General features: G+C 47.4%; 1 protein-coding gene across 1 annotated transcript in view; it reads right to left on the reverse strand.

The window, feature by feature from the left end:
- Positions 1-538: 538 nt before the first annotated feature.
- BCAS3 (BCAS3 microtubule associated cell migration factor) overlaps positions 539-26,076 on the reverse strand; it is a 300,122-nt gene continuing 274,584 nt past the window's right edge. The window contains 3 exon segments of the mRNA XM_039562815.1: positions 539-1,426; positions 16,332-16,397; positions 21,833-22,000. Of these exon segments, the coding sequence (XP_039418749.1) occupies positions 1,278-1,426; positions 16,332-16,397; positions 21,833-22,000 (383 nt within the window). The 3' untranslated portion in view covers positions 539-1,277.

Below are 26,076 nucleotides of genomic sequence, written 5' to 3' on the forward strand. Positions count from 1 at the left end.
GGAATTTCATAAGCTGACAGTCCCATCTCACTCTGCTTCTAGACACAAGTTGGCTGAGATGTAGGAATTCGTGTGGTTATGATGTGTGAGCCCAGGACTGTTTTATCAGCAGGGTTATGCAGTGCTAGTTCTGACTGTGCACGTTCAGAAGGTTCAGGCTGTTCTGCAAAGCTGCTGATCCATGATCCTACAACAGAACGGATGGAAGTGGGTGCCTCTGCTTCCACCGCTTGGTCCTTGTCCACTGAAATCAGTGGGATGAAGAAGCAGTGCCCCAACCAAAGCAGGGAGCTGGGTGTTGGTTTTCAGAGGTGCCAAGAGGGTGCAAGGCACACCACCTAAACACCTTGTTTTTAAAAATCCTGCCTGTGCACACGAGGACAAGGAAATGGGGAGGCAAAACCATGCTAGACTGGCTGCATAACAGCCACTGATGGCTTTAATTAAAGCCCTCAAGTCAGTAAATACGCACAGAGTCTGGTCCAGGGAGATACACAAAGCCCACAGTCAGCCCAGTAACGCTCCACGAACATTGCCATTTAAGCAGTTTCTTGTTTAACTTAGATTTATTCAATGACACATGCATTTCTGGACAGATATCTGAGTTCCAATGAACAACTTTTATAACCAAATATGAGAAATCTGTGACTGCAGTTAGTCAATTAAGTACATTTCTAAAATACATGACTAGAAGAAAAACGGAGAAAGAGAGAGAATTCTTCCAAAGAACAAAAAGAAACATTTCCATTTGCAATACTCCTGGCATTGATGAGTATCGAGGGGAAGAAGGGCAGCAAGGAGATGTGACGAGGAAGGAATAACATCATCAACCCTGTCCACAGAAAGTCCTCCAGTTTCCAGTCTCTCCAGTTCATCCATTAATGCTCGGCACTTTCACGAACGGCGAGAGCTCCTCTGAGTTACGGAGATTCATCTCTCAGCATGAAAAAAGCAGAGAAACCAAGCTGTGAAACCATGTGCTTGACCCAAGACGGCTTAGGAATATTTCTCCTCACCCAACCTCTTCCTGAAGACAGCGAGAAAAGAAGCCGCAGAGCTATCAGGACTGAAGATGGAGCCTCTTCATATTGCACAGGAACACAGAGTCAAGATTTCATGAGTATGTTTCAGGAAGGTTTAAGAGTCGTCAATAATCATCAGCGTAACGAGAACCATCCCATGCCGCCGGGAGCTGGCAGGTGACAGACACAGCAGGATTGTTTGGGGGAGAGGCGGCTCGTTACCCTGTCTGGATCTCTCCCTGACGGGCGGCTCGTTTAGGGGAATCCCGTGGGGAACAGGCTCAGGGGCTGGTTCTCGTTAGTCGGGAGGGGTGACCGGTAGCCATCGAAGTTGCGGGGGATGCTGCCGCTGGTGGAGCCGGAGCTGTTACTGAGCGTCTCTATGCTTCCCTCTCGCTGAAGCTCTGCAAGGGAGAGAGAGAGCAGGTCCTGGTTAGTGTTTGGGATAAACCCCCGGTGTCAAGACAGATGCTTTACTGACAAATCCCTTTGCTGCTGCATTGTTCAAACGTTTGCTCATCGTCCTTCTTTTTGGGGCTGATTTGGGAACTGCTCCTGAGGAATGCCAGCTCCTGGTTCTACTTCTCTTCAGCTGGGCTCACAGCTCAGCTGAGCCAAAGATGGAGACATTACCTGCTGCCCTTCCCTGGGGTCAAGGCTGCTGACTGAGGACATATCAGGCCTCCACAGTGGGGATCTCACGGCTGAACTGAGCAGGGTATGAAGGGGACGGGGGCAGAAGATGGAACATCTTCCCTCCCAATGATGCTGGGAAGGGGGATTGGCAGAGTGTGCACCAGCAGTGCATAACCACTGCCATTCCCCACCTTGGGAACACCAGGGACTTTCCACAGCTCTTTATCCTGCCCAAATGGACATAAATAACTGCTTTTTCAAGTCAAAGAGAAAATACCCCTTTTCTCAGCCGTGCCTCACAGCAAAAGAGAAAGCAGCCAGGCTGTGGCTGTCCCTCTCCTGGTCACACCCACCCAGACATCTCCCCTCTCTGACCTCCCAAAGCCTTTAGTGCTCCCTAATCTGCAAACAGGAGGATTTTTGGTGTGCAGGGCATCGTTTCCAACCGTGGCCTCTCTGTGAGCCACTTGAACCCCACAGTTGACTCGGTGGCCACTTGCAGCATCCCCCCAGCAGCACTCAGCAGTGGCATGCAGCAGGGACATGAGGCAGAGCCCCAGGGATGGCACAGGAATCCTCCCCCAGAGTGATGGTGGTGACAGGATACAAGAAATATTCCGGGGAGTTGTGATGTGCGACGCTGAGCAGGACTTTGTGCAGCCTGGGCTGGAGGGGACGGGATGGGGACAGGAGTTTTGGGCAAATTCATCTGCTGCCAAGGGGGAAAGAGGACCTGAGGGGGCTACAAGAGGCCTGGAGAAGGACTAAAAAGTCCTATAAAAATAAGGGCACAGAGTGACAGGACAAGGTGGAATGGCTTTAAATTGGAAGAGAGGTTTAGACTGGATTTTGGAAAGAATTGTTCCCTGTCAGGGTGGTGAGGCCATGGCACAGGGTGCCCAGGGAAGCTGTGGCTGCCTCATCCCTGGAAGTGTCCAAGGCCAGGCTGGATGGGGCTGGGAGCAAACCTGGGATCATGGAAGGTGTCCCTGCCCATGGCAGGGGGTGGAATGGGATGAGCTTTAACGTCCCTTCCAACCCAAACCTTTCCCTGGTCCTATATAAGACTTGGCTGGGGTGGAAAGGAGCTGCAGGAGCTGGAGGAGCAGTGCCTGCTCTGCTCTCTGCTAAATATTCCTGCACCTCCGCCACTTCCACTGCCTCACCTGGGATATTTAACCTCCTGTAAACACCACAGCGGTCCTTTGGCTGCAGTGGGACTCTGTGATAAGGACAGATCTATACACAAAGTACAGGGAACAGCAAAAAGTCAGCTGTTCCCTAAAACAAAAAGCATCCCACTCCAGCATCCTCTGGCACTGCCCTGCTCCCCTCAGCACCTGGGCACTGCAGGGCCAGCACCCAGGCAAGCACACACCTAGCAGTGAGGGCTGTGGGATTTAATCCCTCATCCTGAAGGTAACCTGCAACGGAGATAATCTGCCCAGGATACAAGGAAAACAAATCAGCAGGAAGCTGATCACCCTGAAAGCAGCGCTGGTAATGACCTCAGCTGTATTCATCACCATTTCTTGCCAGTATTTTGTAAAGGAATGTCCATGTCTAAACCTCTTCATTTTCCTCACATCCTTACTCTCCCAAGAGTCCAGGAAGTAAAAACAGTAATTTAAATCAGAAATGAGTGGCGTATCCCACACTAATACTGCGCTTATCCTGTCTGATTTGGGGCTTTTATCTCCCTCAGCACACAGCTGGCTTTGCTTAAAGGTCCCACGTCAGAGCTGGGGGTGCTGGGCAGCATTGCCGGGCTCCCCCAAACCCCGGAGCGGCTCCTCCCGGGGTGACTTCACTCTCTTTTCCAGCTATAATTGATTTCCAAAGCGTTTCCAGCAAAACAAGGGAGAGGGACAGAGAGAGGAGTTTGTTTTCCTGCGGCTCCTGCGCGGCTGTTCCTGCCCCTGGGGGCCGAGCTCCTGCCCGTCCCTCAGCGCCTGGCGCGGGACCGAGCGCCCTGTCCGGGTGGGATTTGGGGGGGATTCGGGCTCTTCTGGGGTCTGCAGGATTTCTGCAGCCGGCAGCTCCTGTCACCTCTGCGGGGGCCTGCCAGGGGGTGGCACTGCAGAGACTGATGCCAGCCAGGGAAAAAGCAGGGAGCAGGAATCAGGGATGCAGAGCGGCGGGCACAGGGCCTGGATGGAGCCCTGGCCTGGCTGCGTCCCACAGCTCCGAGCGCGGCTGTCCCGAGCTCCCCTCGCTGCTGTCAGGCAGGAAAACCTGACAGTTCCTGACGGAGAGGGACAAAAGACAGGGTACCGGAGGTGCAGAGGCTCTGGAGGGACTGGAGGGGATTTTCCAGCTCAATCTAGGTGAGGGGGTGTCAGGCTAAAACCCGGGGAACTCCCACATCCAAGCTGCCATCCCGGGGGACACATTCCCCGTGGAATACGAGTCCGGGTGCTCCCAGACAGCTCCAGCTCGCTCTGGAACTAATTACCCGGCCGGGCAGACGAGCGGTGTATTCTGATACCTGAGGAAGCCCTGTAAAAGTGCCGCGGCTGCCGCTGTGCTCAGGAAATTGGGCTCTTGCCCTCACCCTGGGCCGGCTCTGGAGCACGGCTGGGTCACACAAGGGGGGCAATTAGCCATTACATGGCCACCAGGAGCTACCTGCCCGCACAGCTGACCCCCAGCACCACAGGCAGCACATCTGCCTGCGTTTCCCCCAATTGGACTGTTTCATTAATAAAAAATAAAAAAATAAATAAATAAATCCAGTGTGTACTGTTTTTCTTCCTCCCAGCCCTTAGAGCAGATCAAGGCACGGCAGAGGAACTTCAGCGCCATTCCCATGGGAAGCCTGGACAAGACTGGGAATGGCTCCATGACATGGGGACACCCTTCCTGTTAGAGATTGAAAACTGGAGGACAATTTTCTCATAGACCCAGCACCTGGACAGACCAAACAAGTGTAGAAGGAGTTGCATGGTGGGGCTGTTGGCTATCAGGAGAGGCAGGTCCCTAAAGCCACCCTGGGATGGGACAGCCAAGCCCCTGTGGCACAGCTGAAGGAGCTGAAACACTTCCCACCCTAAAAAGACACATCACACAACCGGTCAGGCCACTGATGTCCTCTGTGCTGGGAACATGCTGAAAAACACAAAATAGGAGCAAACCTCCATGGAAAGATGGGACTGGGTGTCAGCAGAGCCCAGAGCAGCAGGATCAGGGAACAGCAGCACTCCAGCAGAGCAGGACAGTGCTGCCCAGGGCAGTGATTCCGTTCACGCCAGTGGAGTTACGCCAGGAATGGACGTGGCCCCAGCAAGTCTGAGGGTTATTGTATCTGCATTCCCCCATGCATACACTGTCGAGATGTATTAACTTCCTTAAATGTACCAGTAAAACAACCTCTTATGATACACTTTAATGAACTTGTACAGTAGCCAACAAATTGTGCATCATATAAAACCCATTCGGCCTTATAGACTCTCTGGCTATTTTGTAATAACTGCAATTTGCTTCTGCTGAAGCAAGATAACCAGGGTTGAGAAGTCAGGCTTTGCAGAAACCTAAATATTTGATTTGGGGGGGAGTGGGTGGGAGAAGGAAGAAAGGGGCCTCTGGGAGCTATTTATGGGGTCAAAATAACATGAGACCTGCTCTTCTCGTAGCATTTCCACCATCAAGGAAATGAAATACTGTGAGAAGACCAGCACTTGCATTATTTTGGCCCCATAAATGGTTCCCTGAGGCTTTCAGAAGCCCGTGAAAAACAAACACAAATACAAATAAATGCTAATACTGGAAACGTAAATACTAAAACCTGCCCATGTCCCCAGAGGAAACGATTCACAAAGTCCTGCCTGCTCTAAAATAAAAAAAAAAGAAAAAAAAAAAAGGAAAAAAAGACAAAGGAGCTGGAACATCTGCTGAAGCCATGAGGAGAAAGTCACTTCAGGGGAGCTGGGAACAGCCCTGCCTGTGCTTTTGACAGTAACAGTAATGGGCACCGCTGGCATCACCCAGGGTCCCTGAGTAACAGGATTTTCAGGGCACACACATTTTCCACAATGGTGGAGGCAGCAGCAGCAAAAATCCTCGTGGCTGCTGGCGTGGGATGGCAAGTGGCCATCCTGAGTCCCTGGCCCACCCCAGGGCAGCCATCCCCTCTCACAGCACAGCCCCGGGCCTGCGGGAACACTGGGACAGCAATGGGGCACCAGAGGAGCTGGGAGCAGATGCTGGCTGCTCCCTGCTTGGCATCGCTGCCAGCGCTGCCCACAGCCCTCCTGCGGCGTGGACGGCGTTCCATGAGGAACTGAAAATGAAACCTCCCAGGAAACATTTCCTTCCGCTGACATTCCCGACCGCCATGCTGCGGCCAGGCTGTCCTGTCCCTCAGTCCTCTGGTGAGCCACGCTGCTCTCCCTGAGCTGGCTGCCAAGGTGGAAGGAGGAGGAGGAAGAAGATGAGGAGGAGGAGGAGGAGGAGCTGCTCTGGGGACAGCCCAGGGTCCGCAGGTCCGGGGGAGTGGTGCTGCTTGGGGTCCAGTGGGGCGGCTGCACCCTCCATTCCAGAAAGCTCCAGGAGCTGTCAAAAGGACCCCATCAAATCCAGAAAGGTACAAAGCCCTGCCAAGCCTAAATGTGAAACCATTTTATAGGGCACATTAATTCAATGCCTGAAGAAAATCTATATAGCCCTCTTTTGCCCGGAACACTCATAAATTATGCTGCCTTTCTCAGCCGTGCTCTCCTGTAGTGGCCCACTCGAAGCCCTGGTATCTCCTTTACGTCTACTCAAAAACCTCCTCTCCAGTGCATTATTTCTTCTAATGGTTTTTCCTTCCTCTCTGTTTGCCTTCCCCTCTTGAGCACAGTTTCAAAATACCCTCCCCAAATCATTTTCTGGAAGAGCCGACCCCTTCCTCTTACCTACAGAGGGGCTGCCCGGGCTTCGGCGGAGCCGTGGCCGGGATAACTGATACAATGACAGCAGCCTGATGTGTCAGGGCAGCGGGGAAGCGGCAGCAACTCTGAATACAAGAATTATTCTTCATCATCTCAAACTGTCACAACACATTACCCTCAAAGCTGCAGCTCGCTGAAGGAGTGACCCTGGACTGAATGGGAGAGTGCTCGGGGAAAGAACTAATTGTAGCCTCTTTTCACACGTCAGTCACTTTTCACAGCACCGAGCCTTTCAAGCTCAACTAATGTCAAGTTCCCTTTTCCTTTTGCTGGGCTGAGTATTTCTGATTTTTAAGGATGGCATTTTTAAAGGAACAAGGTCTCTGGTGAGGGATGAGGCCCGGGAGGGGAGGGAAGGAAGCATCGGAGTGAGCACGCATCAGAAAGTCCATCAGACGCCCGAAGACTCGTTAGGAATTAAGACAATTAACAAGTAGGAATGCAGGAAGTGGGGTAATGGCCAGCAGAGCTCGAATCGCCTCGATTTCATTTCTGTCATTCACAGCAATTATTTTGGGGAACTTCTCAGGCTCTGCCGTGCGCCGAGGGGGCCACAAACGCAGGAATGCACTCGGCCCCTTCCCGAAATGAGGATGTGGGACAGGCATTTTCCAGGCATGGGGAGAGACACAAGGTGCTGCTCACCAAACCTACCCCTCCCCATCCAGGGGGGCTTCTGAATAAACAGCTAAAAGGCAAAAATTCAAGCCTCACTTTAAAATCCAAGACAATTCCCTCCCTTTTGGAGAAGATTCCCTGCAGACAGGGCTCTGGGAATGCCAGCCTGGTCCATGATCTGGGGCAGGCACACATAAGGGCCCTTCATACCTCCTTGTCTTTGACTGAAATCCTGACAGATTCTGTGGCAAGGACTATTTTTTCAGCCTTACATCTACACAATGCCCATCACGGGGGACTTGCAGAACTGACTGGGGCTTCCCGAGTGTTACTTATTAACTGTAATGAATAATAATTATGGAGCTTCTGCCATCTGGATTCTCACTCAAAAGGGCCCTATTTAAAGGGAACGCTAAAAGGCAATTTGTATTAACACAATGGAAGTCTTAAGGATCTCTTAAACTGTTTGTAATTTACACAACGCTCCCCAGTGAATGGGTGAGTTAAACATTTTAATTTCACTGATTGCTGCTGAAGGGAGCGGGATGTGCTCCCCGGGAGGAGCTCGAACAGGGCACTCGTACATGGAAACACTCCATCTTTCAGGATTTAGACAACATCCCAAACTCTGCTGGATGCTTTTGGCACTGTTTCTGCAGGAACACTCACTCTGAGCATCACCACTGGTGCCCAGGGCAGCTGCTGCTGCTGCCTGGGACACACAAGGTGGAGAAGAGCTCAAAAGCTGACGTGGGTTTGGAAAATACACTGGGATGCAGAAATACCGGGATGCCTGGAAATTACATCGCTGCTGCTGCACTTGGAGGTTTTTCTTGAGTATTTCCCTTTATTTTTTGTTATGAAATGCAATTATGCTAATGAGGGAGCTCTAATTATAATCCATCTCCAGCACCCTCGGCGGCTGCTCGGAGCGAGGGGCTCCAGCCCTGCTGGCAGTTCCAGGGACCCGCTGGCAGGGAGGGCACAGGGGGGTACTGCACCCCCGGGGGAACCTGTGCTTTTGGGTATTTGGATGAACAAAGATTGTTAATATTAAATTCCAGCAAAACGAAAGCACCAAGTCCTCATTAAAAATCTTAATTTTCCAAGCTGGCTTTAATTTGAGATGGCTGAAATTTCCGGGCAAATGTGCGTTTCTCCTTTCCAAAGGGAGCACAAGCAAAAAGTCAGTTCTCAGTTTTATATATTGCTATGATTACAATTTCATATGGTTATGATAATGTTTAAAAGTCAATTAAAGCTGCTCTCTGCCCCAAGCCTTGTGCCTGTTCACCTGCACTGACACCCAGTGCAGTGGGACCAACTTCCTGCTGTGCTCTGGGTGGCTGTGACAGACCTGCTCCTCAGAAATGTTTCTTTTTCCTTTTTTCATAAACTCAGCAGTTTCAGAAAACAGATTTTAAACTATTTTCAAATGAGGAAATTAAAAAAAAAATAAAACGATGGCATTTGAACATTGAAAATCAATTCCTGTGTTAGAACTGTCTCATCCTGTCACAACCTGGAAGATGCTGAGGCACCACAAAAGCACCTCCATTAAATTTGCAAGTCAAGAAGACTGGGAAACACTGCCTGAGCAACTTCTGTGAAATCAGGATTCAATGGCCTATGTAAAATATTAGTTCCTGTCAAACTACCTTACAGTAACTCCAGTGCTGAATCCACACAGAGTTGGCTCATGCCATGCACCTGAAGATGAAACCTGGCATCTTGGAACAAAGGTGGCAGGATCCAGCAAGGAGATGGGGAGGTACAGGAGGCAGGAGAGATCCAGGGGAAATGAAGACTGAGCCTTCTGAACATCAGAGTCCCTCTGAGACCCCAAATCTCATTTCTAGTGCCTGATTTCACTGCGGAGATGCCAAACAACTTAACACTTACAAAACAGGGCGGACACCTGAGCTCACAGAAATGTCTGGGTCTGCTTCAGGCACAAAGAGATTGCTGAGAAAAGGACAGAACGTTTTCCTGCACAAACTTCTAAACAGGTTGTTTACTCCTTTAAAAAGAGAACCCAGAAAGCTCCATGTGACTCCAGCCCATGGAGTGGGAGATCCAAGACTCTGGCATCTTGCCAGACTTGACTCTCAGCATTTTATGGAAGGTTAAAAGTGCACCAGATAAAGGACTGGCATTTAGAGGGAGAATACTCCTCAAGATAGGCACTTTCACAATGACTTCCAGTGCTTTAAAAAAATAATCTCAATTTTCCTAGAGCTGTATATTTTTGTAAAGAGGTTTAGGATGTTTTCCTACATAAATGGCTCTTCAGAAGGATGAGTTGCTGATTTTAGCCAGCATGTGAAAATTTCAAAAGCTATGACAGTCAAATAGAAAATCATTTCTGTAGCCCATCACATCCTGCAAGCCTACAGCTCCTTGTGCAAGATTTACAGATGAGGTTTTTCACTGAACATGCAGCGATGGTTGCTTGGGTTTAAAGGAATTCTCTCTTACCCCATCCTGAAAGTTTCACTATGCTGCTACTATAGATTCCTGTAAGATATCCTATGTGGAATACATGCTTTCCTGTGCCAACCAGTGTGTGTAGACAAGTTTTTTAATGCATTTAGGCAGAACTATCTTGCATCTCCAGTTACGCAAGCAGCACATCTGTGTATATCAGACCAAAAGCATTTGCAGAGAAAACACTGTATTAAAATTCCTGGGTTTGGTCTCTCATTCCCAGGGTTATAGGAGTGCCTCCGATTGCTCAACACTGACCCCTCTGTCAGCCTCTACTGCACGAAGGAAATTACAAATTCAGAGTAAAATGCGTGTTTATGACACCTACCACGTCCTGCACCCACTGAACTCTGGGGATATTGCTCAGAAATGTTGGAGGCAATGCTCCTATTCCTGGAACATTTTCTATCCAAAGCAGGTGTGGATCTGGGCATCCCTCTTCCCTCCAGAGCTGGAGCCACTCGAGTCTCAGGACAGGGGGGTCCTGTCCCAGAGGTGGCTGAAGCAGAGACAGGGATGGTCAGGAGCCCTCAGGGAGTGCTGGGGGTCCCCTCTCCTCCTCCTTGGGCTCAGCCAAACAATCCCAGCAGAAAAACTGGGTAAGGAAAAGCTGCCTGAAGGTCAAACCCACAAACCTGGTGATGACCTCAGGGTCTGGGCAGTGACTGCTGACACTCTGCATGAGAATTTCACACCTGATCCTCCAAATTTCAGCTCCTTTCCCATCTAAGGCCTAATTCTCTCCTCTCTGTGATGCCACCTCAGCACTGGGCCTCCTTAAAGCCTCTCAGGTAGGAAGACAAGCCCTGGGGTAGACTCCAGTGCTGAGTGTGCCTCTGTGCATCTCACACGTGTGCTCTCTCTGCTGCTGACACAAACACACTGCAGAGCTCATTGCAGAAGTATAATATTACAAAGCAAAGTCATTCTGGCACAACTTCTAGTACTTCTGACACAGAGTGGCCTTTCAGGCCAGTGAGAGGGTCTGGGCTGCTCCCCCGGTGCAGATTGATGCTGAGGAGGAAGCTAGACCAGACTGGAATTTGGGTTTGATTCAAAGGAAAAGTTAAGAAGTTTGGGGGGGCAGCAGATGCTCAGCTGGTCCAAATCAGGGGAGTTTTGTTGAAGCTCACGAAATGATGTCACCACAGCCTCAGCCCTGTCTGCTCATCTAAACAGTTCAAGGCTCTCGAGTTGGGAGAGCTCAGGTGGAGATCAGGACCAGAGTCTCCTCCTCCCACTTCCCTGGCAGTAGCTCAGTGTCACTGAGAACTCCAAACCCAACCAAATAATCCCAGTTCCGAGTGCAATTTATTTAGTCTATTCACTCAATTATTTTAAAGATTATGTTGACATGGCTGCTTCAAGCAGACCAGTTTTGTAAACACAGCCCTAATTTTACAAAGCACTTGGAGCTCACAGTCATTCCCTTAAAATCACAGTTCTACCTTGGCTGAGTATTAACCCAGCCTGGAAAAACAACAGCTCTGTCTCGTGGCCTCACTCTCTTGCAGGGCTGCTTGAGGCTCTTAATACACTCTCTCTTATTTATACAGCTCCAAATTCTGATGTTAGACGTAAATATGAAAGAGCCTTGATAAAAATGACATTCAAAGCTTAATTCGTCCCTTTGTTAATGGAGCTGTTGAACACAGCAATTCACATTTGTGCTCCTGAATACAGAAGGCAGCTGGAATAGTAAATTCAACATTTTTCCTTTTTGAAAGTCGTATTTTAAAAATTGTTCTAAGCACTGATTCTCTTACATTTCATCTTTGTAGCTGCACTCACAAACGTGTGGATGAGCTGCAGCTGGTGGAGGAGCTGGTGGAAGGTAACCCTGTGTGAAATCTGAAAGACCTAATGGCAAACCAAGGCATTCCTCTGGTCACATCCCCCAGAAAAGGCAATTTAAGTCATCTCAGGCTGGACAGATTATGCCTTGGATACGGGCACCTGGCAGTGAAGTTCACATCACTACCTGCTCCTCGTGTTGTGCTCTTGTGCAGACCTTTTGCTCATATTTTGATGGGTGACTAGCCATCTTTTCAAAAGATAAACCAAAAAGACAACACAGTCCTGGCATGATATTATCAAAAGAGTTTTTACCAAAGGGTGTGGATAAAAGTAGCCCTTAGTAGAGGCAAAAAAGCACCCCCCAAATTTCAGATTAGGGATCTGTCCCTGCACAATTCACCTCCCACTGCTGCCTCCATGGCTGCAGATGAGGGAAGGAGGCTGCAGGGTTAATTTGTCTCTTGATTTATGCTTCTAAATGCCATTTCCACCTGACAAGGTGGGAGCACCCAGTGGGAATAGCTGTGGCATGTGGGAATAGATGGGAGATGCCATCCATGGGAATGCTGTGGAGAATTCCAGCACAGCATCCAAGCATCCTCCACAACACAGGGCATTGGAATCTTTTTAGGAAACTGCCACCATTTCCACGGCACTCATCCCAACCAGGTCTCTCCATCCCGAGCCCCTCTGGCTCCTGGATCCCCACTGAGCTGGAGCAGAGGCAGCAGGGCAGGTCCTGGCTGCTGACCCCACCAGCACCTTCCTGCCTGCAGCCTTCCCAGAAAAACATCTTTGGAAAGAGTCAGAGAAGTGATACTGACCCTTTGTCTTTCACAACACCATCAAATTTTGGTGTAAACACAAAGTTCATGTGTTGGGCAGTTACTGAGGAAGTCAATGACCAAGGGAATAACAAATAAATATCCAAAATAAATAAAGAAATAAATAAATAAAAAAAGAAGATGGTGTTTTAGCTGCGGGGGTCTTTTTGGAAAATGGGATAAAATGGGTCACACAGAAAAAGGCAGCAAGCAGTTCATGTCCTGAGGTGGACTCAGGGAGGTGACATGTCACCAGCCAGCCTCACGAGCTCCCAAATTCAGGATCTCTCCACAACAGCACATAGTTGCTACTAAAATTCACCCCCTGTCTGCATAGAAAACTAATTCCCCCTTCCCCAGGATGCAGGACAGATTGAAGGGAAGCTGCTCCCTGCCTGTGGTGGGAAATGCCTCGGAGGGATCTCCGAGGCTCTCGGTGATGTCTGAGGAACACAGAGCAAAGCCAGAGAGCACCAAAGTGCTGCTACCTCAGTGAAGGAACAGCACTGAAAAGCAGAACAGAAGCAACAGGAGTGAGGGAAAACCTATTTACCTTTTTTTTAGCAGTTTTTACTCTTTTTATACATTACCTCACACGTTCCCAAGCACAAAACCACCAGATGTCATTTCAGAGGGCACCAGCAGAAACACAGAAAAAAGCAGCTGCTTTATGATCTTTTTGTCTTTATGTTTTCCCTCAACATCTTTTTCATTCTCTGTGAATGCACAACTTTTACACAGCCCCATTTTTACTGAAAGAATCTCCCTTTTGGAGGCTCAGCTACCTGCATGAACCTCTGCATGGCCCTGAACCCTTTCCCCTTTCATGGGGAAGCTGCAAACAGGGTTTCTTCATCTTCAAAACGCTTCCAACCAATTTGTCATTTTCCTTCCTCTTCATTTTTTTGGTCAGTGGATGGTACACACGATATTGAGCTATAATAACTAGAGGAGGATGAAAACTGCTGCAGCTTGAGAAGTGAGCTCAGGATATGATTCCTCCTCACCGGATGCCTGGAAGATGTCACTGAAATTCTCTCTCCCTTCGTGCAACCTTGTGGAGCCAATATGAACTCCCAGCAAAGTGCTTAAAACCCCATTATTTATAATAACTGTTAAATGATGAGACATTGTTTACCCAGATCGCAAGATAAATTCTCACTTACAGAATGCTTGCCTGACTGTCCTGAACGTCATCTGGTTTTTATTTAAATGCAAAATGAAATTAGGCTCCCAATAACACAGCAGAAGAATTCAATAAGATGGGGCTTTTCACTTACAGTTTAATATTAACATTTTCCCATAAATGTTAATGAATAAAAGTCTACTGTTTTATGTATTATCCATGGTGGGGAGACAACAGGCTAGGAATGGAAGGAAAGCTAATCTTTTCATACCACAAATTAGGATATATACTTCAAGGAGGACTAAGTATTCCCAGCACTGCCAGGGACCTGGCCACAACCCTCCTTCCTCTGGGGGCAGCCAGTGGAGCTGATCCCATGGGGATGCTCCAGGGAGTCTCCACTGATCACTGAGATCCTCTCCCAGCCAAAATCCCCTTTGGGTTTGTTTCTCTTTTTCTCTGGCCCTCTCCTTCATCCTGACCATACCCCTGAGGCACACTATGAACATCAAAAATCCAACACCATCACTGTCCAGCAAGGCCTGATCCTCTCAGACTCCACCAAGGAGAGCAAGGCAGGATTACTGCGAAAATCAGGTGACTCTTTGTGGGAAATTCTGTCAGAGAAAGGTGCAGGGGTGCTGGGAGGTGAGGGCACAGCTGCAGGCCACACCACAATGACAGGGAACAATACAACATCCGAAGGGAGAAGGACCAGGAGCTGGCAGAGGTGGCACTTTGGAGCTCCCCAAAGGACCTGTGCCTGCTGTGCAAAGCACCAGCAGCAGATCATGTGTTGGAAGAGAGGCTGAGAGGGCTGGAAGCTGCAGGACCAGAGGGTTGGCTCACACTGGAACGTTTGCATTGCTTTGGCTCTTGACTTCCCATTTACTGCAGAGGCTTTGCTGTGTTGATGTGGATTTTGCTGTTTGGTGACTCATACTTCATCCTACCCCTCTAATAAGTGTTCATTTAACAGTTTGACTGCTTAACAATTTATTGCACAAATGGGTTTCCATCCCACAGCCTCCTCCCCCATCTCCCCTGGAGAGGGCAATGCATAGTTTATGAGGGCTTTGTGACGGCCTGTGCTGCACATCCCAAAAATCAGCAAATACTCAATGGCTCTCTGGGGCTGCTGGGCTTGGGAGGAGGGACAGGAACTGTCTTGTCTTTATTCTGCCACCACCTCAGCAGCTGCAAGAGGTTTTGGCTCACAAAACAGCTGTAAAAATACCAGTCCTGGTTCAGATGCTGGGAGATGAGGGCTCTTATACTTACTGAGAGAGATATGCTTGCCATAAGTCATAGCCTACACAAAAACACCATAGAAAGACTCCTAAAAGGAATGACAAGGTAATTATAGGAATTACAGATGGAAAAATCCTGTTGTCTCATGCCCCCTTCCCAGTGTGGGACCACTCGGTGTGGGGCAGGCTTCAGGCCTCGGACTTTTAAAGGGAAGATTTAATAAACACTGAGAAATATTTCTAAATATTTAGAAAACCCAAAATAACAGATTTCCAAGCCAAGCTGTACAAACAGAAAATGAATTTAGAAAACTTGTTAAAAACCCAACAGCTTTTGCGTGCACCAAAACATATTTGGGTAGCAGGAATCGCCTCCTGGGCAGGATGCTGCAAGCAGAGCTGGGAGGATGCTCAGCCCTGGCTGCAATACCTACCATGGCTCTCCTCTTGTTCCCCCTGGAATCAACAGCAGAACCCTCAGGGATGCAAACAGCTTCATGCTTTAGGAGGGACTCAGCAGACAATCAAATGTGAGCAAAGCCAAGCTAGACAGGACAGAGCTTTGAATTTTCCTGTGAAATTCTGGAGTGCTGCAGTTAATTTGCTTAATCATTAGGAGGAAAAACCACAACCCCAAGCAAACAAAAAAAAAACCCCAACACAGCAACAAATCTCTATGGAAAAAGGGAACTGTGTCTCTGTTCACTGCTTTTGAGACAATGCATAGGAAGAAAAATGTCCAGTTCCAATAATGTCATAACCTGATTACCGCCTGACCAGAAGAGCTAAAACACTTGCAGAACAATGAGTAAGAAATTAAGTTTTAAATTGAGTGCTGGTCCTATCTCGTGTCACTTCTTTATATTCCAGTAGAAAGGACACTGCTGAGCTCATTTCATATCGAGCAGAGTGAGATGCCTGCATGCAGACACCATTTAGTCATCTCCTATATGTTCCTCCCCATTTCTTTCTCTGGGAGGAATGACAAATCCAGAAATGTGACTGCACTTTGTTTTATTATGATATTGATTTTTCCTGCCAAGGGAAAGTGCATTTATCCCCCAGGTCTGTGCGCTGGCAGGGAAGGGTTAACAAAATGTTTATCACAAAGCTGGCTTCAGAGTTGAAAGTAATGTGATCAGTAATGAATTTTGTGTTACATTAGGTTGTATAAATGGACAGACAAGCGCAGACAACAAGTGGCCAGGAGTCGGGGCTAATCTAATGATGTAAAAATAGAGACAGCACCAATTATACTTGGGGCCAGCTCAGAGCTCCTGCAGGGACTGCAAATGAATAGGTACAAATCAAATTACTGACTAATAGACGCACTACAAGAGAGGGCAGTCAATGCTAAATACATTAGGGCCTTGTGACCTCTCTGCTCCGAACAGCAGAATCCTAAATTTGACTTAAAAAAAAAAAAAATCAAAGAAACTCTTGTTCATTTAAGGAGAGCAACAGAACAATGTTATTTGTGAAATGACTTGAGACACTTTGATATTTTTTGGTGTGTCCCCCTATGGCCACGTTAGGTATGTGGCTCTTGGAAAGATGAGAGAGGGTTTGCTTTTAGAACAAGGGAAAATACTCTTTGTGCAAAAGTTAAGACCTGATAACAATACAGTTATGTTACATACCAAAACATTTCAAAGCCATGTGCCTCTTTGTGGTGATGTTTTTTACTGCTACTTCACCGGCTGTGTCTGTATCGAAAATAAAATATTTCTTAAAAAAATACCTTGATTTAATAAGAAGAAAAAGAAAAGGAATCTCCCCACACCACAATTGATAAAAAGCAAATGCAGTTGATCAAGTTGTTATCAAATGGCAGAAAGTCAGAGTTGTCTTGTGGCAGCAGTGCTCCCTTTACAATTTTTCTGCAAACAGCAAGAACCTGAATTCACACTAGAAATATTCATGGTATCAGCAGTCACACCCCTCCTCCTTAAATAATGTATGACCTGGAAGAAATTCCAGTAAAAACTCCCAGGGCTGGTGGCAAGATTGGATTTGGAGACAAGGGAAATTACCGGGAAATTAAAAATGCCTTTGTTGGGCCTGCCCAGGGCTGTGTGATGGGGCTGCTCAGGGAGACCCTTGGACAGGAGAGAGCAAGAAACCCACACTGAAGTGCTTGATATCCCAAAATGTGTGCAAGGCCAGTGCTCCTCTTATCCAGCACTTCAGAAATGGTGGCTCCTAAAGAGCCTGAATTTTCCTTTCTTTTCAACCAGGCCCATCCAAATAAACCTTTTGTAGGAAGAACTGCACTGAGCTCTCAGACTTATTGGAGGGGGTAATTTAATCTCTGACCCTGGGATGAATATTCTGAAAGTTCAAAGGCTGCTTTTAGCATCGATGTTATTTGATCCACCAGTGGGTTTGCCGCCCAAGCTGGTTTTGCACTGAACCTATGCAGAAATCTCCTGGCAGAAATGCTCTTCAGGGGAAAAATCATTTGCTCTGTGTTCCTGTAGCCCATGTCTGAGTTAGGATGAAAATCAACTGAGGAGAGAGAAGGAGAAAATTGCCTTGGAAAAATTAAAAGGAAGAGGAAGAGAGGAAGAAAGGAAGAAAGGAAAGAAGGGAGGGAGGGAAGGAGAGAGGGGGGGGAAGGTACCACTGAAAGCTCTGACTCAATAAAGGGCTAATCCTGTTCCTGAAACTGAATGTACAGCTACATCTGTGTCCAGGTGGCTGCTGATCTTTGAACACAGCTTGTGAGTATGCATATTTTCTCCTCTGGAAAAAACCCCAGGAAGGCTGGTCCTTGCATAGAGCCACTGGCTTGCCCTCCTCCCTCCGCTTCCCACCTCAGCCAGGCATGCCAGAAAACGTGTGACTTCCCTTCTCCAACCCCCAAATTTCACAGGAAGATTTCAAAACCATCCCTCTGCAAAGCTCAAAGGTGTCCAGACCCAAGTTAGGCTCGGGCTGGTGTAACAACACAGCTTTGGCTGGGGACCAGGATCCAAAGTGCCTGGAGCCCCAGTGCAGGGTTTCCTCCCGGCCATCCCCTAACAGCACGTCTAATTAGCTCCACTTACTTACATCCCATTAATCAGGTTAAAGAGTTTGCTTCAACATATGAGCTTCCTTCAGTGCATTCTGAGTTTGTTCATGAAATTTGGAAGGAATCCAGACGGTTTCCTCCAAGGGCCAGAGGTGCACCTCACTGTGCCACGGGCTTCCCACAGGCGAGAGCTGACAGACTCGGAGGTTTGCAGGAGTTTTGGAAGAAAGATGCATTTCCAAAACCATCCTGTTGCTCAAGCTGTAATGGCTTGCTCCCCTATTATAGACTGATTTTAAATATTAAGCCTAGAAGTGATCAAAATATATTGGAAAGCTTAAAAAGCGTATTTGCTGAAGGAATAGGTGAATCAGAGGATTTACTAATTACAGTATCTTTGGAGGGAAAGATTTCTAGCCTAGGCTGGCAATTTCCTCCTGTCCAGTTTGAGCGGAATCCTGTCAGAGATATTTGTCTGAAGCAGAGTTTCATAAATCACAGTCCTAGGGTGGTTTTTTGGGGGGGGAATGCAATATGAAGCTCCAGCACACACTTAGGAACTGCACTGCAAATGTAAATGTTGTAGCTGCTTGAAAACAAAGCTTTGCAAGCAAAAGAGGGCACTGACCACTAACATTTGTGTCTAGACTTTCATAATTTCTTCTTTTCAGTGAGAGTTTGACAGAAACTGAAACAGCAAAAGCATCTTTTTGCATCTTTGCCAATTTATGCCTTCCTTGGAATTAAATGTGTATCTGGGCTGACAGCTTATGTACAGCAGACTCCGCTTGAGATAGACATGGGTCGTCTGAATAATTGGATAACAAGGGGAAAAGCTGTTTTCCCAATCAAGCCAACTAGCTGGACGACTGGAGTTATCACTTAGGTCACAAGGAAAGGAGATTTTTGGGGGGGTCACTTTCCAGACCTGGTTCTTCTCCCACCCACTGTCCGACAGCCCTTGGCACCCAGTCGGAGTCGGAGGTGGAGAAGCCTCATCTAATCCCCCTTTCCTGCGAGTGCCAGATTGCTCCTCATGTTTTTAGCACCCTCCAGTTTGATGTTTGTGGTATGACCAATCTCTGGGTCATTTTCTGCCTCTGCCAGTAGCCAGAGCCAGGGTTAGTGTCGCCATCCCTGCTTTGCAAGGCAATGAGGCAGGTACAAAACAAAGATTCTGGGAGTATCAGCTCCCCAAAGTGGTCTGTGCACCACGAGCACACACTTCCTCCACACCACTGCAGCCTATCAGCCCTGATTTCTATATAAACCTACGTGTCAGCTATGCCCTAACAGTTAAGGCATTAAAAGAATCTATTTATCTCTTGCCATTAAGTGCATGTCAGGACCAGTTGAGCACTTGACAAAGTCTCACTGTCCACTCTACCGCCCAGTTTTTGTCCACACGTTGGACCCCAGCCTTGCACATGCACAAATCTTCACATTCCCAGTTAGAAATGTTCATTAATTTGTGCTGAAGTTTGAGAAAGACTTTGCAAGTTTTGTTAAATCTCTGCAAAATCTATTTAAGGACTGAAGAGAATCCAAGGAGCACAAACAGGGGTTAAAGCATGAGTAACATAAAGGCATAAATAAATTAAAATAGTTATTTTAGGATTATTAGAAGGATTATAAATTCCACGATTTTGAGTCCAATGTAGAAACATAAACACTGATTTTGAAAGCAGCAGCAAGATAGAAATCAGCTACCAACAAACAAACCTCCAGTGCCCTTTTCTGCTGAACTCTTTGCTGTCATTTCACTGTGGGGAGTGGGCAGCAGAGAACCCAAGGAGGAAAACTGAGTTTTTTCAAAGATAATTCAGTTCAGCCGAGCTTGGTTATAATGTAAGTGGTTTGGGGGAAGTGAAAACCCTCCTACTTGTTATGAGCCAACAAAGACACCTCTTTTTTGAAGTGAGGGTAATGCAGCTCCACACTTATCTCTGCCCATTTGTTAAGCAGCAGACAGATGTGAGCCCTTCCCTGTGCTCCCCAGCCTGAGGAATGGTGCTGGCAGCCAGCTCCAGTCCACTCCCTCGGCAAGAGCAGCTCTCCAGGTACATCTGAGCAGCAGAGAACTTCTCCTGTCTGTCTGGTAAAGAGGAACAGCTCAAGAGCTGTTAGGGGATGGAAGTGGAAAGGGCACGGGAGTTCACTGTCTTATCACCGGGTTTTCTCTGCTGCTCTGAGTCACCACATGCCCAAATCCTGAGAATAAAGGGTGTTAGTGGTGGAGAGAATCCCACGACAGGCAGGGAAACACAGAGTGTTAATGACAGGGAGAGGAGGGTGGTGGGATGGGGTGAGTTGGGTCAGTGCTCATGTTACTCATTATTGCTGCGTACAATCGCTGCTCTGAGATGGCATCTATCTTACACTCATTAGGGAGATTTATTGGTCTGGAGCAAGAGCTGGGAGAAATCTCTTTGGATGAATATTAACTCAGTGATGGCATCTCTATAAACAGCTCCTTTCTGTCTTTACACCTGCAGTACTGCAAGCCTCATCTTATGCCAAAGAAGTTGGCACTCGCTGCCATCAGCTGGATTTGGTGAAAATGGAAGGGAAATACAGAGCTCTGTCTCTGACAAAGTTCTTGGTTTACAATATAATATAATATATTCAATATAATGTAATTACAATATAATACACTGTCAAGTCTCCAGGGCAGTCAGTTGCCCTAACCTGGCACATCTGGAAGGCTTCAGCTTTCAGAGGAGGTATTCCACTCACCTTTCCCCTTCCATACACAGCCTGAGGGGTGCTGACCCATTATCAGCAGTGGATACCCTCCCAAAGTTCACACTGATCACAGCATGGGTCAGTAAGTGATGAAATATGTGCCTTTCTCTATTTTCACAGCCTGCTTTTTCTATATTCCCAGCCCTTTACAGACATGAGCTGATTGAAGTCCACAGCAGCAATGTGAGGCATCTATCCTCACTGCACTGATGGAGCTCTGGAGTCATGGACATGTGAAGTGTCTTGTCCAAGGCAAAAAGCTGGTGAGGATTTGCACCAGATCTGCAGCAGACCCACACTTAGTGTTCAGCCAACTCCTTCTGTTAACACCAAATCTCAACCCATCCTTTGATTTCATCTCTCTCTTGATGGAAATCAGAGGGAGGACAGTTGAGAAGGTGACCAGCTGGGTTATGAAGGTGCTTCTGCACTACTCAGCCTGGTTACTGCTGCATGTACCTACAGACAAGGGCTAAAATCCTGCTCCTCTGCATCCTTCTCCTCCAGGCTGTGGGAAGCTGCTGCAGTTTGCTACCTGCTCCACAGTGACCCACCTGCAAAGCAGGATGAGCCCTGATGGGAGAGACTTCTTGAGGAGCAGGGAGAGCTCAGAGCAGCACAAGATCCTCAGTGATACATGAGGGCAAGAGCAAAAGGAAGAGACAGCTCCCGCTCTTCCTGAAAGATCCATAGGTTGGCATTCCCACACCTTTCTGCTGGTTTCTCCTCTTTTGTCTTCCCAGGCAAGCTGCCAGGAGAGTGACAAGTGAGTTGGCAGCTGATGTTAGGAGCCACCATCACTATGAGGAGTTTTTACTGGAGGTGTTTTTTGGAACAAGCGGAAATTAATGGAGACAATAAACCTGCAGTAACCGCGCTTTAGTTTCTGAGCATCTCCTACCATGGGGCCCCTTCTGACAGCCTAATCTCTGATGTGCCATTCCATTTACTTAAACAGATGATACAATTTATCAATATAATGGACACTGATGAAGATGGATTAATTTGGATTACAGAACCAGCGCTTCACAGTGGCTCTGTTCAGACACAAAATGAGGATACGTGTGATTATGGCATTGTTTGGAGCAGGGTGGGCAAGGGCAGCAATCTGCACAAGGATGCTCCTGAGCTGGCAGGAGGGGAGGAAGGAGAGCCCTTGTCCCAGCTATACGATAAGGAAGCTTCATGTGCCAACATCTCAGACCGTATCCATGCGATCTACCGCTTCCATCCCAGTGAGATCCCCACAAAAGTAAATTAATCAGAGAGAGAGAGGAGCGTACAGAGAAAAAGGAAAGGCGAAACTAAAAAAAAAAACCAAAAAAAAAATCACCATTGGGTGAGATGTACGTGATCTCTGATCACACCTCTTCTTTGTACCTGTTCCTGATCCCACCATGTCCCTGCTGGGGGATTCGCACATGGCGTCGGCCAGGCGCTCGCGCAGCCCCTCCTCGCCGTGCTCCATGGAGGACATGTGGCGCAGACCGAAGTTCTCGGGCCAGCTGCCACACACCTCCAGCAAGGTCACGCTCCGGTCGAAGGCACCTTCAACAGACAAAAGGGACACGTGTGGGACACCCTGGCACCAACCTCCTTCCACGTGTGGTGCATTTTGGGTGCCTGAAAAGCTGATTTTTAGCACAGGAGTTAAAACGTTTATGTTACCAGCACAGCACAGCACAGCACAGCAGAACCCAAAGTATGGACCAGCTTTGACCAAGCAGCTGTAAGAAAAATGGTTAAATTAAAATACAGACCCAATTCTGGTCTCACACTGGTGAGAGTCAGGAAAGCAGCGCAACAACACAAATGTGAATGGCATACATTTATTTTTATGTTAGACAAGTAGAAATTATTTTTAAAGTTGGTTAGTCTTCCACTGGGCTGCTGCTGAAATCCTTCTTTCCCCTCCTCATCCTGGACAATGGAAACAACAAAGTTATTTTGTCTTTGCTAATGGGAAGAAACTTTAGCTAAAATCCCTTTCTTGCTCTGCAGCAGAGAAGTGCAGAGCGTGGCAGGGCTGCCTCGTTTCTGACAAAGGAACAAATGGATCCCTTCCCTCAGTCTGGGATATCTGTGGGTTTTCTGTGCTCCTGCACTGGGAAATTTTAGGTCAAATGTGCTCTAACAGAGACTCTTTCACCAGCAGCGCCTACTGAAGGCTCTGGCTCCTGTGAGGGAGCGCACGTACCTCCAAAAGATACTTCAAATAATTCCTTGACTTGCAGTTATTACCTCATTCACAGCAGGGTATGATGTTCTGCCGAATGCAAAGATTAGATTCTGAATTCAGGATCACTTCAAAGTACAAATTAAAATTATTCTCCTTTATTATACAGCAAGTCTTCTGCGAAGGCTTACTTAAATCATTCCCACTTCGAACAAGATTACAGTTATGCTTTGTTGCTTCAAGCACATACCATTTACTCCACTATTAGGTAACTGAATATGCAGCGTTTATTGTGCCTGGTTTCTGCCAGCCTACCGAGGGGAAAAAATGCAAATGCCAATGTTTCTCAAAGTTAAAAGTACATGAAACACGTCCTTGTTATCAGGCCTTTGGTTTTCCCCTTTGATCAGCCGTCAGAAACTATCTACACTTGTAGTCTGTGACTGTACAGCTTCACAGCACACTCCCTGCCACTGACAGGTGGTAATAGAAAGGGTGAGAGACCAAGCCCCGCGGCAGGCGGCCCTTCCTCTGATAACGTCCAAAGTACCGGGTGATAACCGTTCGTAAACACTCGGCCAGCCAGTTAATCCATACATCAGCAAAGAGGGGCAGATAATTCTGAACTCTAATGGCACGGACAAAAGCACCAGGGCTGGCATTCAGGGATTTATATGGGCTGCAATGGTGACTTCTGGCTCCTGAATTTCATCGGCGCGCACGGCGTTGATTTATCTCCTCAGCCTGGCTGCGGAGTGGATTCCTGGCACTAGAAAACCATCAACACTAAAATGGACCTCTACAAAATGGGACCGTGGCTCTTGTGTGATACATGCACTTGAACTCTGGATGAATCCCAGTTTAAACCGAGAGGAGGAATGACCAAATATTTCAACTTTTAATGGCTCTTTGGATTTATAAGGTTGCTCCAGTCCACTAATTTGTTTTAAAGCGAGGGTTCTTAGAGCTTGTTTGAGAAAATGCAGGGAGGAGGCAAAGTAATTTCGATGATGTTTAAATCTCTACAACATTTTCATGATGTCAGCTCTCCTAAAGGCAAGAGGAAAAGCAAAATCTGGGGGGTTTTTTGAAGCTTTTTTTCCCCAAGTCATCCTTCTACAGTTTCATGCAACCCTGAGACCCCACAGACTTCAGGTGTTTTTGACAGAGCTCTTAATATAGCCTGAGAATGATCAGGGGGACTTTTAAACCCGCTTCCCAAACCTCAGGGAAGCAGCAGGGACATGATGAGCTCCCACAGGTTTGCAGGGCTGCGCCAGAGATGAGAACTCTCCTCTTTTCTGGTGTCAGCCCTTATTCCAAAAGTGAGAAATGGGAGCATTTCTGCTCCTATAAGCAGACATATGAATAATAAGGCAAATGGCTTTTGAAGCTCTGCCAAGATGCCTGCTTGTGTGTACAGGGAGAAACTTCATGGAGCGCCAGGCTCTGGCTCCTGAGATACTTGAGTGAGAGCAAAGGAGACAAGTGCAGCGTTACCTCTGCAATCAGGGCCAGGAGCTGCCAAAACTTCTTAGCAGCAACGTGTGAGGCTGCAAGTGTTAATGCAAATGCAGGTTAGAGGGATTAACTGCACTGAAAACTTGCTTGTAAAAAAACTGTAGGGCTGGGGAAGCTGTAGTTTTATCTTTCCTCCCTTTTCACTCCTTCTCCGTGGTAGCAGCGCACATCTGGCAAGACCATTGATATCCAGACATCCAGCTGGGATTCAGCAGCCACCGCTGTAGCCCGTGGGTGATCACTGCCTGTAACAGGCAGAGGAGGTCCTTGCACCGTCATCTGCTCTGTGCTGCCCTGGAACCCACAAATTCCCCCTTACTTCAACACAGACACTGACAAAGTGCGTTCCAGGTAAAGCTGAACACGCAGAGTGTGACTGAGGTTATTCAGGACATGGGGCTAGAAAAGGGGACCTTGCTTGAGCAGACAAATCCTCTCCTCCTGTAAATCCCTGGCTCTGTCCCTCTCTGATGCAAAACAAAACTATTTCAGGAAAAACAAGATTAATTGTCATGGACCTTCCTGTTGGTCTCGCCAGTGCATCAGCAGACAGCACACATATCAGAATAAAATAATTAAATAATTTTTTCAAGGTAGAATTAAGTTCTGGGTATTTTTACACCTTGGAAAGTGACTCTGGAGTGTGTGACATGGCAATGGGCTGGCTGCTCCCAGGAGCCTTTGGCTGCTCTGCCCTGCCTACATCATTCCCTATGTACATCATTCCCAATGGTGCAAGGGCTAATGGCATTAAACTTCCACTGATAGCAGCTCACCCTATCTCTGCTATTTATTATATTGTAATCTCTCCTCCTGGCTGCCTGGCTCTCCCCTTTTCAATCCCAGTATCTCACTTGATAAGGTATCAAATTCCCCATCGCCGGCCAGCGAGGAGTTTACAAATAAACCTCGGTGGAGCATCCTGCTCTCAGAATCGCCAAAGCCAGAACGTAACCACAGAACCAAAGGGCTGAGAAAGCTCCTGATGATTCCAGGGATTACTGAGGGCTGAGGGGAGGCAGGCTGACAGCCTGCTGAAACCCTACTGACAGCCACCAATATCAGCCCCTGACGTGTGAAGCCCAGACTTTCCCCTGTCCCCCCGGCCCGGATACAGCTTTGGCTGGGGAACAGGTTCCACCTAAAAGGAGCAATTCATTTAGGAACAACTCAAGAGTGAGCAAAGGACCCATTATGTGAGTCAAGCAATTACTAGTGAAATCCTGGTGAAATTTCATTAAATCACCGAAAAAAAAAATCTTATTGACTTAAAACTGTGTCAATATTTCATCCTATTGCACCATGCTTTCAAGCCAGCAGAGCACTCACTTCTCCTTTATTTATTGAAGATGAAACTGGGTGGGAATGAAGACCACCAGCCTCCCCTGTGTGATGTCCAAGCATCATCCCAGAACTCCACATCAACCCAAAAGGAATGAGCAAGACCCATGGCTTGACCATATAGGTCAAAAATGCTTTGTTTTGCAATTCCAGCCCCAAATGCTCTGAGCTAATTCTGCTCCACACACAGGATTTTTCTATTCAAACTTCAGTTTTTGCCTGAAAACAATCTCTGACTTCTCTCTTTCCACAGACATTTGCCTCCCAAGGAGCACCACCCTTTTCTCTTGCCACTGCTGATGGAGCAGAATCAGGTCCCCATCTTTCTGCTTAGCATTTCTTGCATTTTATTAATGGCAAAGGCTTCTATCATTACTCACAACAAATTACCTTCCTTAGACACACAGGATTTGTGTTCAGCATTGCAATTGTTTCAAGGCTTTTAATATAAAAGCAAAATAAATTCTAGAGAAGAAAGGAAAAAAACCAACACCCTAAACCTTGGAAATGTCCTTTCATTTCACAGCCCCACCAACCAAGAGTGAGAAAACCAGAGAAACTTCTTTTCTTCTCTGAAAAAAAAATC

The sequence above is a fragment of the Corvus cornix genome, chromosome 19 (assembly GCF_000738735.6).
Source record: "Corvus cornix cornix isolate S_Up_H32 chromosome 19, ASM73873v5, whole genome shotgun sequence".
NCBI classification, from domain to species: domain Eukaryota; kingdom Metazoa; phylum Chordata; class Aves; order Passeriformes; family Corvidae; genus Corvus; species Corvus cornix.